At 40.0% G+C, this 11,965-nt stretch overlaps 1 protein-coding gene across 1 annotated transcript in view; it reads left to right on the top strand.

Moving 5' to 3' along the window:
* Window positions 1-2,584: 2,584 nt before the first annotated feature.
* Window positions 2,585-11,965, top strand: part of CALCR (calcitonin receptor) — a 45,701-nt gene continuing 36,320 nt past the window's right edge. Inside the window, exons 1-3 of the mRNA XM_040260295.1 lie at window positions 2,585-2,661; window positions 8,226-8,382; window positions 9,145-9,255. Coding sequence (XP_040116229.1) covers window positions 2,611-2,661; window positions 8,226-8,382; window positions 9,145-9,255 — 319 coding nt within the window. The 5' untranslated portion in view covers window positions 2,585-2,610. The remainder of the gene's footprint in view (window positions 2,662-8,225; window positions 8,383-9,144; window positions 9,256-11,965) is intronic.

Genomic DNA, 11,965 nt, shown 5'->3' with positions numbered 1-11,965 from the left:
GAAGCCCCACAACAGGTGCAAAGGCCTACCGGAGCTGTAGAGCAATGCCAAATGGCCACCAAGTTCAGGAAGGGACCAATACAGATGCTACACACTAGCATTGCCACCTGCCCCCGAGGCTGATTGAAAGGATGAAGGGACTACATAATAACAATTTTGAGATGGGAAAACTCTCTCTCTACATATGAACACGGCCCAGGAGCACCCACTCCAGTATTTACACCATGTTAACCCAGAGGCAACTGGTCAACACCCTCCAAGTTCAACTGTTGACCACCTGAGGACTGCTGCCAGTGGTCGGTCAGGACAGTAGCTTGCTTTTGCTCTTGCCACGGGATCTGCCCCCAGAAGAACACATTATAATCACCCTGGGGCTGACAGGTACGGCCCCGGTGGTTTGAGTTTGCTTCCTCGTGGGGAATAATGTTAGAAAGGAATTTAAAGGCTTCACCTGTCTTCTACTCAGCCCCACCTGAAACTACTAAAGGAATTAATTAGGGCACCATCATCTTAACGCTTGGTCCATTATACTGTCTCTCCAGTATTCGGCACCAGCTCTGGGAACTAGGGCTGGACAGGTGGGGTCATACTACAGACCAGGACAAAAACCACAGCAGGGTGGTGTTATCTCAGAATGTTCTTACTGCTTGTATTTTGCTTAATGGTCATATCTCCCCTGTATTGGGCCTGCTGAACATCTTACATTCTCTCCTTAGTGTAAGTGGAGGGAGTCTGTTCATGGACTGGGTGACAGCAGTGACCTCACTGTGAAGTGAGCTTGATTGCTGGGTCCCTCTGGTGGGCTACAGTCCACTGGTTGCAAAGAGTCAGACATGACTGAGCGCCTGCGCATTGCTGTAGTGAGACGACACCGTTATCCTCATCTGGACTTCCAGATGAGAGGTGACCTGAAAAGCCCCTGCCTCCAAAGTTTGCCCGCCTCTTGGCTGCTGTTACCTGTATTGCACGTGTGGTGTTTGGTTGCAGCATGCCTCTGTAAGCCTGACCCCAGCGATATCACAGAAAAAGGGTAGGCCAAGATTGTAGGGATCCTGCAGGGTATGTAGGGATGGAGCATATGGTCAGGCCACTCAAGATGGCTTCTCTCTTGCTCTCTATACATCCCTGCTGGACCAGGCTTTGTTTCTCTCAAGTGACTATCCAGTCCTCTTAATTATAGCCCTAATTAGTAACTGCCCACGTGCTTGCTCCCTGCCCCAGCTGCTCATTTCCCTGGCAACTGAGCCAACCTGATGTAAATTCCCCCCATAAGTGGTAGCCTCCTTCTCCCCCGAGAAGCAAAGATTGCTGCCATGTTCTGCCTGGTGTTTGCTGACAATGGTGGGATTTGTCCAGGACCTTTGGCTTAAGATCCCCTCTCCAGTGAATAGTTGATGTTTCCGCTGTCGTCTCCAGGCCCTTTCTTCAGTCTGAACTCTTACTGGCCTACAGGGTACAGCCCAACAGGCACACAGTGTGGATACTAAGTCAAAGCAGAATATGTAAAATATGAAAGCAGTACAATCAATACAGCATTAGATGCAATTATAACCACTCACCCCTATTTGAAACCGTTTTCACACAAATCCCACTGAAGAAAGGAAATGTTTGTTTAAATTTTTTTTCATCCCTTTATTTTTCCATGTATAAAATTATCTGCAGGGAAATGAAAAACTGTTTATTTGTGACAAAGCAGCCTATTTCTGACTATTGTGCTCCTGAGTAGGATTGGTGAGCTGTTAGGTGACAAACACAAGTCTTACTGTGGAAGAAATTTATTCTTAATAGCAACTTGAAACTTGAAGAATTTGTAGGAAAGAAAAATACTCAAGGCTCTAAATAAACTATTTAAATAAAAGTTAGCTTTTGATTACCCAGAAGGCATGGCTATTAGTCCTTTACAAAGCACACGTTTTATTTATTCATGCCCATGGAAGTGACTTTTTGTGGATGTTTCCAGTGAAATTTTCAGCAGTTCTTTTGATACCATGTGTTAAGTGAAGTCCACATTGATTGTTCTTGATTTCTCAGAATCTTTTATTGTGGTCCTGACATGTAAAGGGGGCTCAAGAGTTTCTTAATGGGAGAACTTTAGACAACAACCAGACAACAATCTTTCCAGGTTGAAAGGAGGGGCAATGAAACATACAGTTACATTTGCCTCTAAAAATACTGTTCTCTTGTTTTTGTACCTTTTTCTTTATTGGAGAATAATTGCTTTACAATGTTGTGGTGGTCCCTGCCTTACATCAATGTGAATCAGTCATAATCATTTATATACATATATCCCCTCCCCATAGAGCTCTCCTGCCCATTCTACCCCTCTAGGTCATCACAGCATGCCAGGCTGGGCTACCCGTTTTATACAGCAGCTTCCTGCTAGTTATCTCTTTTACACATTATAGTGTGTGTGTGTGTGTGTGTGTGTGTATGTCAAGCATACTGTTCTTACTTTATAAGGATTTTATTTAGGGTGACTTGGGACACTGATCTTCAAGTCAGATCAATGGGAGAAAAAGGCCACAGGCAATATTAGAGCTACATTAATTTAAATGTCTTTGTTACTTTTATATTTTTTAGGTCTTAAAAGACCGTTTTCAAAGGCCCAAAATGAAGTTCACACTTACACGCTGGTGCTTGACCCTCTTCATCTTCCTGAATGTAAGTGAAACAGAGTTATTTTAAGCTATGTTAATCAAGAATGCTGAAACAGTAAAGTTGAGTATAATTGAGCAAGGGTAGACATTGTTTTCCAGAAGACAAACTAGAATTTTCATTAATATTTTGTTAACAAATCTCCTCTTTACATTATTCAAAGAAGACTATTACTAACATTCCATGTCTGTCAATTTAATTTTAAGGGGATTTACATTTTATAATGTTACACATCAAAGTTTATGGGAATAATTGCTAATATAGTCCTTCCTTCTGTACCTGTCTGAATGAGGATAGTTTATTTTATTATGTAAGACAGCTGTGTTATTTTAATCTTCAGATAAAGTACAATATAATTTGCTAAAAGTAATCCAGTACTTGGAAATGCATGTATCTTCATGCCATTGGAAAGAAATTTTAAACAAGAATATTGTAGAAACTATTGGAATATTTTCTTTTGTCTGTAAATGTCTAAGCCTTATATCATATTCTATAGATGCAGAGAGATTGATATATTTTATTCATATTGATATTGTTATTAATATCTCAAATAAAATCCTATGTGATCAACTATATGTGAATATTCCTGAATTTTGCTTCACAAATCATGTAACTAGACATTGACAGAAGAAATGATAAAGTAACTACTAGATAATAAGATAGTTTGAATATTATCCAATCATCTTTTTTTTAGGAAACACTAAAAAAAGTCTTTTAACAAAGACTACAAAACTTTTGGTGTGGTTTTTTTTTTTTTAAAAAAAAAAAAAAAGCTCACCTTTTAAAAACTCTTACCTAGTACATTTTAAAATTCAAAGATTGAAAGAATTTCATATATTTGCATGAGCATGACAGGTGCCTTGTGGTTGGTAGGCATCTTTTTACTAGCAAGCATGATTGCACAGGGTACTTAAATGGCTTTATGAGGTCTTCATTGTGACAAACAGAAATTGTGCTTCTGTTTGGATTATATATTTGATCTGGAGGATTTGTCCATAAAATTTTTGATATATCAGTTTTCTTCTAAAACACTCATTATGTTCCACATTAATATTCTTCAGAGAAAAGGAAAAATTTTCATGACATTAATTACTGTAAAATGTCACTTCTTAGATACATTATTATGAAAAACCACTACCAATAGATTTACTGAATTCTACCAACCTGATTTCCAAATGGTCTTTAAAAATTCTCAGTTTGGTTCACCACATTCCCTTAGCCTCATCTACATTTACCGAAGGCGCTCACTTTCTCTTCTTACCACTTTCTCTTCTCGTGCAGTAGCACGGTAGGCTTAGAACAGTGCTTGGCACAGTGTGCCCAAAAGATGCCAGTGAGGATGATGAGAATGACTACAGCAACAATGAGGAAGACAGAGGGAAAGTAGGCTCTTCTGAGAAGCAGTTGGTGTTCACTTACCTGTGTTCCCCGATTTGTGTTGAATTTATGACGCCATGGACTGTAGCCCGCCAGGCTCCTCTGTCCATGGGATTCTCCAGGCAAGAATACTGGGGTGGGTTGCCATTTCCTGCTCCAGGGGATCTTCCCAACTCAGGGATCGAACCCGGGTCTCTTAGTCTCCTGCACTGGCAGGTGGGTTATTTACCACTAGCGCCCCCTGGGAAGCCCCTTATGATACATACAGGAGTTTTATATAATGCTTAGGAAGAAAGTACCTAGTCAGGCATCTGATCCCATCTGGAAGAAGCAGAGCTAACACTTGACCGACCTCTATTTTATCCTTTACTTTGAAAAGTATAAGTAACTGAAAACTACAAATCATCCTAACATAGACATTATCATTATTAAGAACAGTGACATGGAAAGTTGGTCATATCAACTTGTGAATTCTGGATGCATATTCCCATTAGAACAAGTCTGTCTGTGACAATCTGTAGAAGCGTCCTTCAAGCCAGTAGCATGGATCCGCACAGTCAGTAGTTTTGGACCATTTCTAAAGTTCTACACAGAACTGCTCTCTTCTTGTTCTCTCTGTTCTTCTGGAAACCACCTGTAACAAACAAGGAAGCTGATTGTCTTACGTCAAAGTAGGAATTGCTTAAACACACAGCCATTCAAATCAGATTGCTTTACTTCTAGAACCCATGACTAGTGTGAATGGAACCTTCTAGAATGTAAGCTCCATGAGGGCAGGGACCTTGCTGGTTTTGCTCTCGCTGCTGACTCTTCAGAACCTAGGACAGTGCCTGACATATGGGAGGCATTCAAAGTACAAGAACACTGATGTTTCCTCCGCGGACTACAGCTGTCGGTGGCAGCTTGGTGGTCGTATGTGTGGCGCCATCTACTGGAACCTTTAGGAGTGACATCACATATATGGCGACTAAACTGCTGCATAGGACAACAATTAAGAGGTGTTTTTTTGTTTGATTTTGGAAGCATCATGCAAGATGGCTTGAATGCAAAACTTCAAATGTCAGTCTTTATTCAGAAAAACATGTCCTTCATGTCTCATTTCTATCTTCATGTGAACATAAAATTATATATTTACATTCACAAACATATAGAATAAACATAACACATATGATAAGTGGAATATTGTTTTCACACCACTTGGTGGTTTAATCGCTACTGTTTATATTTTCCCTCCTTACTGCTGAAAATTGTACCACCTCACTGGCAATTTTTATCTCTGAAATCATCAGCAAACAGTTTAATATGTTCAATGAACCTGATGAAATTTATGTTATTTTTCAGCAGTAGTAATTCCATGGTTGGAATTACATAGATGCCTGGAGAATCCCAGGGACGGGGGAGCCTGGTGGGCCGCTGTCTATGGGGTCGCACAGAGTCGGACACGACTGAAGTGACTTAACAGCAGCAGCAGCAGCAATGGTTATACATGTATATATGTCATATATACATATATAACAGACGTCTCAACTTGTATGTTATTTTCAGAAGAAAATCACTGAAACATTCAGCTACCACTGGGAAAACTGCATTGTCAGTGCTCAAACATGAACCAGACCAGGAGCGGACTCAGATTATTATGGCCCCTCTGAGGACAGAAGTTCTCATTGCTCATTCCCTCAGTGTTGAAACAGTCTCCGTTGAACCATGTTACAGGAAGTTCACTGGAGTTTTGTTTCAACATTGGAGGAATGATAAGATGCTACTGTCGTCTACATGAACTACAGCTACTTTTTCAGATGGTCATGTCGCCATGCTTACTCGTGTTTAAGACTGCATTGAACCAAATAATGTTATTGAAAATACAGGTTTCCCCTTGCTATTCTTGCACATACTGCCTCCCCATGGCCTCCATGAATATCCAGCTAACACAGGAGCATTTAATGGGTTGTTCAGTCTGTTTAAAAATAGAATTCAGAATGTTACTTTGGTCAAGCTTAAGCAAAATAGTTTCTAGTGTCTAGCATATCTAATAAAAGTGACAGAAAAAAATTATATATGACATCATATTCTATTACAACATAATGGTTTTCAGCCACATTGATAAAGGACGTGTACACCTTTAATCATCATTGTCGGTGTGTTCATTTCTTCTGTCACAAATTCTAGAGGCATCAAAATTAGAAGTAATCCTAACACTTAGAGTGGGGTCAACTATATTTGCAGTATTCATATAGAGTTGTAACTATAATGTTACAACAATAATAAATATTCATCCTGTTCTGTTTGCAAGTGATTTCTACTCAGATGACTTGCTGATACTTCCACATCCAGTCCAAAAGAGAACTATCTTCTCCCCCAAGAAAGGTTTTCCTTTCTTAATTTCTTTTCTTTCTCCTTCTCAAGACACTACCTTTTTTTTTTCCTAGCTGTATTGGCTACAATATCTAGGCCATCTGACTCTTACTATTCTCCATTCCTTATCAGGTATACTTAGTGCTTTCATTATTTGAAAAAGTGCTGAGGTGCTGTTTCTTGTTCCATCTTAAGGTGAGGTAGTCCACGCCTTGAGCTGCCTGACTGGGCTTCCCAGCTCTAATCTGATGCCTAACTCTCCTTTCACAACATTCACTGGTCCAAAAACTACAAGACGTCTTTACCTCATCATGCTTTTAAAATATTGGCTAAAATATCTTGAGCCTTTCATGTCCCAAAAGTTTTGTATTTGTTTTCATGGGGCTCTGTATTATCTGATTTTCCTTGATTTCAGTTCTTCCCCTCAAACATGCTCCCCTCCAGTTTGGTTTCTGTACAATTTCACAATGACCGTTCCTTCCTCTGGGCTTACCTGTGTGCCTTACCTTCCATCCAGAAAGTCTTCCCTCTCCTCTCTGCCTCTGCAGACAGTACATATATTCAAAGTCCAATTCTACCTTGGATCTGTAGTCATTCCCATCTTTTCTTGCTCCATGCTCTCTCTCCACTATGGATTTTTACTGGTTAGCCTTTAGTGATAGACTATCTCATAACACAGGATGCATTGTCTACACAGTGAGATATGCTAGAAAACAGTGAGGCTCTACCATGAATATCCTGGGGTATACAGGGTATAAGGATATTTATTTTAGCAACTGTGGAGAATAGAGAAAGGTATATAATGCTATCTCTGCCATCAGTACAGTGGGGAAACTTCCATCTTAGAATAATTTAAACAGAATAAGGCCAATTAAAAGTGTTTCAGTAGGTGTGATAGAAAGCCAGGAGTATTTCTAACTTCAGAAAAACAGAAGTCAGTGTAGGTTGACGCTTGCAAGTCTTCTCCAAAAAACTCCCCATGCAGAACATGGATATAAAAAAATTCCAATTCAAGCACAATCAAAACATCAGAGCCACAAAAGAAATTGAAATCTACCTAAACACAACTTAAGACAATTTGTCAGACATCCATCTTTTCAGATACACAGACACACAACTTTGATTAATAGGACCTATGATGGTAATGAAAACTAACGGACTGACAAAATAATGTCAGCCTGCACTGAAAATTTAGAAGCACTAGAAAAATGTTTAAGATTTACCTTAATTTTCAGCAGTGAAAATGAATTACCTTGTATAGGTCATCTGCTGATGAAACCAGTTTAAAGAGATTAAGGCAATTATCCAAAGCAGAATATTTCAAAAGAACATATTATGTTTGTTCTGTGGAATAAATGGGGTAAGTTTTTTGGCAGTGTGTGCAATCTAAGTACAAACAAATCAGTTGAAAGAATCCAATTAAAACTTATTTATTGCACTAATATATCTACTTTGAATAACATGATTCATGATTCTTAGGAGCTCCAAAGAAAACAAAGTTGATTTAATATTCATATTTTTTTTGGAAATCAGGTTATTTATTTCTAAACTTTACATTGATAATAAAATTTTAAAAATCTTGTAATGAGGTGCATGGGTCTGTGTGGGTGCTATACATTTTCAGTGTGGATGGAATGAATGCAAATATGAAAATTTTAGGTAGAATTTATAGATAAAATATAAATACACTTAAATTATAAAGAAAAAATAATCCAGGTGGAGATCGTGCATAATTGTTGCTTATAGAGGGAAAATAAATGTTTTCATACCTTTTGATCCTTTCATTATGTATTCCCCTCTCTCTGCTCTCCATAAGTAACTCCATTTCCTGTCTAATACAGCGCCCACTTCCGGTCCTTCCTGCGAGTTCAGATTCCACCTACTCTCCAACGCTGGAGCCGGAGCCATTTCTCTTCCTTTTAGGAAAACAGAGACTGTTGCAGGCACAGCACAAATGCTTTGACCGAATGCAGAAGTTACCCCCCTACCAAGGAGAAGGTAAAAAGAAGGCTGCATGTGAATGTGTGTTTCAGACATTAGTAAAGGTTTATTTTCTTCTGGGGGTAAATATGTATTAACTCAGTTAATTTAGTATGCCAGTGTTTTTAACAGTGGCTTTCATACTGTGGTATGTTTGTGTATTTTATGCCACAGACATGCCTAGTTTCTTTGCTCAGGTTCATCTGACTGCTTTTGGTTAACATCTGCCCTTAAGACAAAATTAAGTAGAGTAGCCCAGTAGTGTCAGCAGTAAAGAATCTGCCTGCCAGTGCAGGAGACCCAGGTTCGATCCCTGGGTAGGGAAGATCCCCTGGAGGAGGGCTTGGCAACCCACTCCAGTATTCTTGCCTGGAGATGCCCATGGACAGAGGAGCCTGGTGGACCACAGTCCATGGGGTCATAATGAGTCGGACATGGCTTTGCAGCTGAGCATGCACCCACGAGAGAGCATATACTTTCACGAAGTTTCTCTCATAACATTTCTGGAGATATCGCAAAGGAGAAATTTTGGAGGAAAGATCTGACACAGATGACCGGTAAGCCTTTTGAGGAATAAATGGAGACTATCCTACCAAAAAAAAAAAAGGAAATTCCCTTAGTAGTTGGAAAAGTTAGTACCTTTATCTTGTCGCTACTGCTGTTTTAACATCTCCACACCCGAGTGGAGAGCCCCTGAGTAACCGTCTATGCCCTGTTAAATCTCGCTGAGGACTCTATGGTTTGTGATAACTGCAACGTAATTTCTCTCTAAATGGCCAGGTCTGTACTGCAACCGTACCTGGGACGGCTGGACCTGCTGGGATGATACACCCGCGGGAACGCTCGCTGAACAGCACTGCCCAGATTATTTTCCGGACTTTGATGTGGAAGGTAGAGTATTTCTTTTTAGTTTATGTTTTGCTATGAATCTTCTAGCATTTTTCTAGTTCCAAAAAAAGAAAATCAGATGCAAAATATACTACCAAATCATAGTCTCTACGGTTTAGCATGTTCTGAAACATTTCCACAGATGAAAGATCCAGTTGTACAAAGATTGTGAGCTGCCCTTATTTTTTAAGTCAATGACCAGTTGTGCATGTTGGTCATAAATTCTATTAAATATTAAATTAAAAGGAACCATTTACATATTTTAGATATTTAATATTGAACTTTAATAAACATGGCAATTACCTTTTCTAAAACTGAACAATTCTTATTTGCAGCTGAAGTTTTTGTAAAATTTTGCATTGTTTCCCATTTGATGACTTATGCAAATCCTTGATCTAGAGTTTATGTCTACTGGGATGGTGGAAGAAGCATAATGGGAATTTGATTGTAATGTTGAAAATGATATAAAACTGTCATGTGTAGGGAAGAGAAATGAGAAGGCAGTAACTCCAAACATTGACTAGATTTCTGTTCCAACAACTGATGATTGACACATGCTCAGTAAAGAAGACTGGTACTGTTAACATGGATCAGACTAACCCAGCTCTCCACCCTGCCCCACATGAACAGCCAACAAATGTGTTAAGTTCATTAGTAACATCAAAGTCACTGTAATTATAAAAGTAACATAGGAGTGTTTTCATTGAATATTTTTTTTTACTTTCCAAAACAGTTTCATACATATTATTTCCTTTTATACTCACACAATATTTTATATAAAACCACAACTGAACCCAAGTCCTCTGAACTCCTACCTAACCCTTTTCTAAGTAAATGAAAAAAGCATTTGAGAAACAATATTTCTAAATCATTGTACAAACTTACGTAGGTTGAAGTGGTTTTCAGAACTTTCAAGCCAGAACATGGTTTTCCTTCAGGCTTCAGTCTAGCCACACTGGGGAGGGACTTGCTTTCCTGCTTCCTCTGAGAATGAGTTACCAAGTTTGACCCCCATGGAAGTGTAATTACAGTGGGGCACTTTTAAAACCAGGTCAGGCCAGCCACTTCTAGGAACTCTCATTTTGATTTAAGAGTTGGAATGTGAAGACAGCATATTGCTCTTCCCTGCTCCTCACTGCTGCTGCTGCTAACTCGCTTCAGTCGTGTCCGACTCTGGGTGACCCCATAGATGGCAGCCCACCAGGCTCCTCCATCCCTGGGATTCTCCAGGCAAGAACACTGGAGTGGGTTGCCATTTCCTTCTCCAGTGCATGAAAGTGAAAAGTGAAAGTGAAGTCATTCAGTCGTGTCCGACTCTTCACACCCCCATGGACTGCAGCCCACCAGGCTCGCCCATCCATGGGATTTTCCAGGCAAGAGTACTGGAGCAGGTGCCATTGCTCATCACTACCTTCCTGTAAACCCTAACTCGGTGCTATTTGATGGTGGTCCTCAGGTCTTTACTGACTCTTCCCAATAAATGATGCTTCATAATCTTGATCTGATGACTGCCTTAGAGGAACCTGATTGGCAAAAAGAGTTGTTCTGTAATTGAGGCTGCAAGGCCAGTTCCAAAGCAGCAATGGGCTGTTGCTAAAGTGGCTACAATTATTAACTAAAAGGCAACTTTGGGGGTAGCCAGTGATTTCCAGGCATAGATCCACCTTTTCAGCCAGATTTTTAGGTAGAACCCTCTCAGCGGGGGAACAAATCCACTTCAAAAGACAGGCAATTCTTAAATATATCTGTATTCAACAAACTTAAATTCTTTAGTACTTTACCATTGACCCAAGCTGTATCTCGATGATCCACTCAACAGTTTAATGAAATGACAGAGAGTTCCTTTTAAACAAAGTGCTTTGTTAAAAGGTAGGTAGATAATGAGAGAGGGAATAGCAGTGTTAAGATTCCAATGAGGCTGATAGAAAGAAAGAAAGAAAAGTGAAGCCACTCAGTCATGTCCGACTCTTTGCAACCCCATGGATTGTAGCCTTCTAGGCCTCTCTGTCCACGGGATCTTCCAGGCAAGAGTACCAGAGTGGGTTGCCACTTCCTTCTCCAGAATGAGGCTTAATAGGCTGAAGGAAAGTGCTAGAGTATAGAAAGCAAATCCCTGTTAGGAGGGATGTAAGGGCAGGAGTCAAACACTCAATCAACAGAAAAGGGATAGAGCCAAGGTCGCCACCATATGGTTGAGGACAATGATTCTCAACCCTGAGATCCTTGGGAATCGGTGAGCCTTTAAAAGGGCAGGGGTCTGGCATCTCTTGAGACTAATGGCACATGAATCTCTGAGGACTGGGTATGAGAATCAGGAGAGAGTTCCCCAATGTAAAGGAAGGAAGCATGCTCCCCTCTTCATGGAGCAGTCCAGACTTGGACTATTTCAGAGGAAATGCCAACCTTCAAGCACGTGCAGAGAGGCTCCAGGCTTGAGAGGACACAGCAGGTGTGGTGTGAATGGGGGTGTTTGGTTTAGAAAGGGAAGTCAGAGGAGACGTAGCCTTCTGTCAAATATTGAAAGATTGGCCAGGTAGAAGAGGACAGTTTCTTTTTTTTTTTTAATTATTATTTCTTTTTGGTTGATTGATGATTGTTTTGCTATATGGGTTTCATTTCTGTCATACATCCACATGAATTAACCATAATATACATATGCCCCTTCCCTCTTGAACTCCCTCCACCTCCCACCATTCCCACCCATCTAGGTGAT

Source organism: Oryx dammah, unplaced genomic scaffold, assembly GCF_014754425.2.
Source record: "Oryx dammah isolate SB20612 unplaced genomic scaffold, SCBI_Odam_1.1 HiC_scaffold_18, whole genome shotgun sequence".
In the NCBI taxonomy this organism is placed as follows: domain Eukaryota; kingdom Metazoa; phylum Chordata; class Mammalia; order Artiodactyla; family Bovidae; genus Oryx; species Oryx dammah.
Note: the sequence above shows the minus strand (reverse complement) of the source record. Positions and strands in the feature narration are given on the sequence as shown.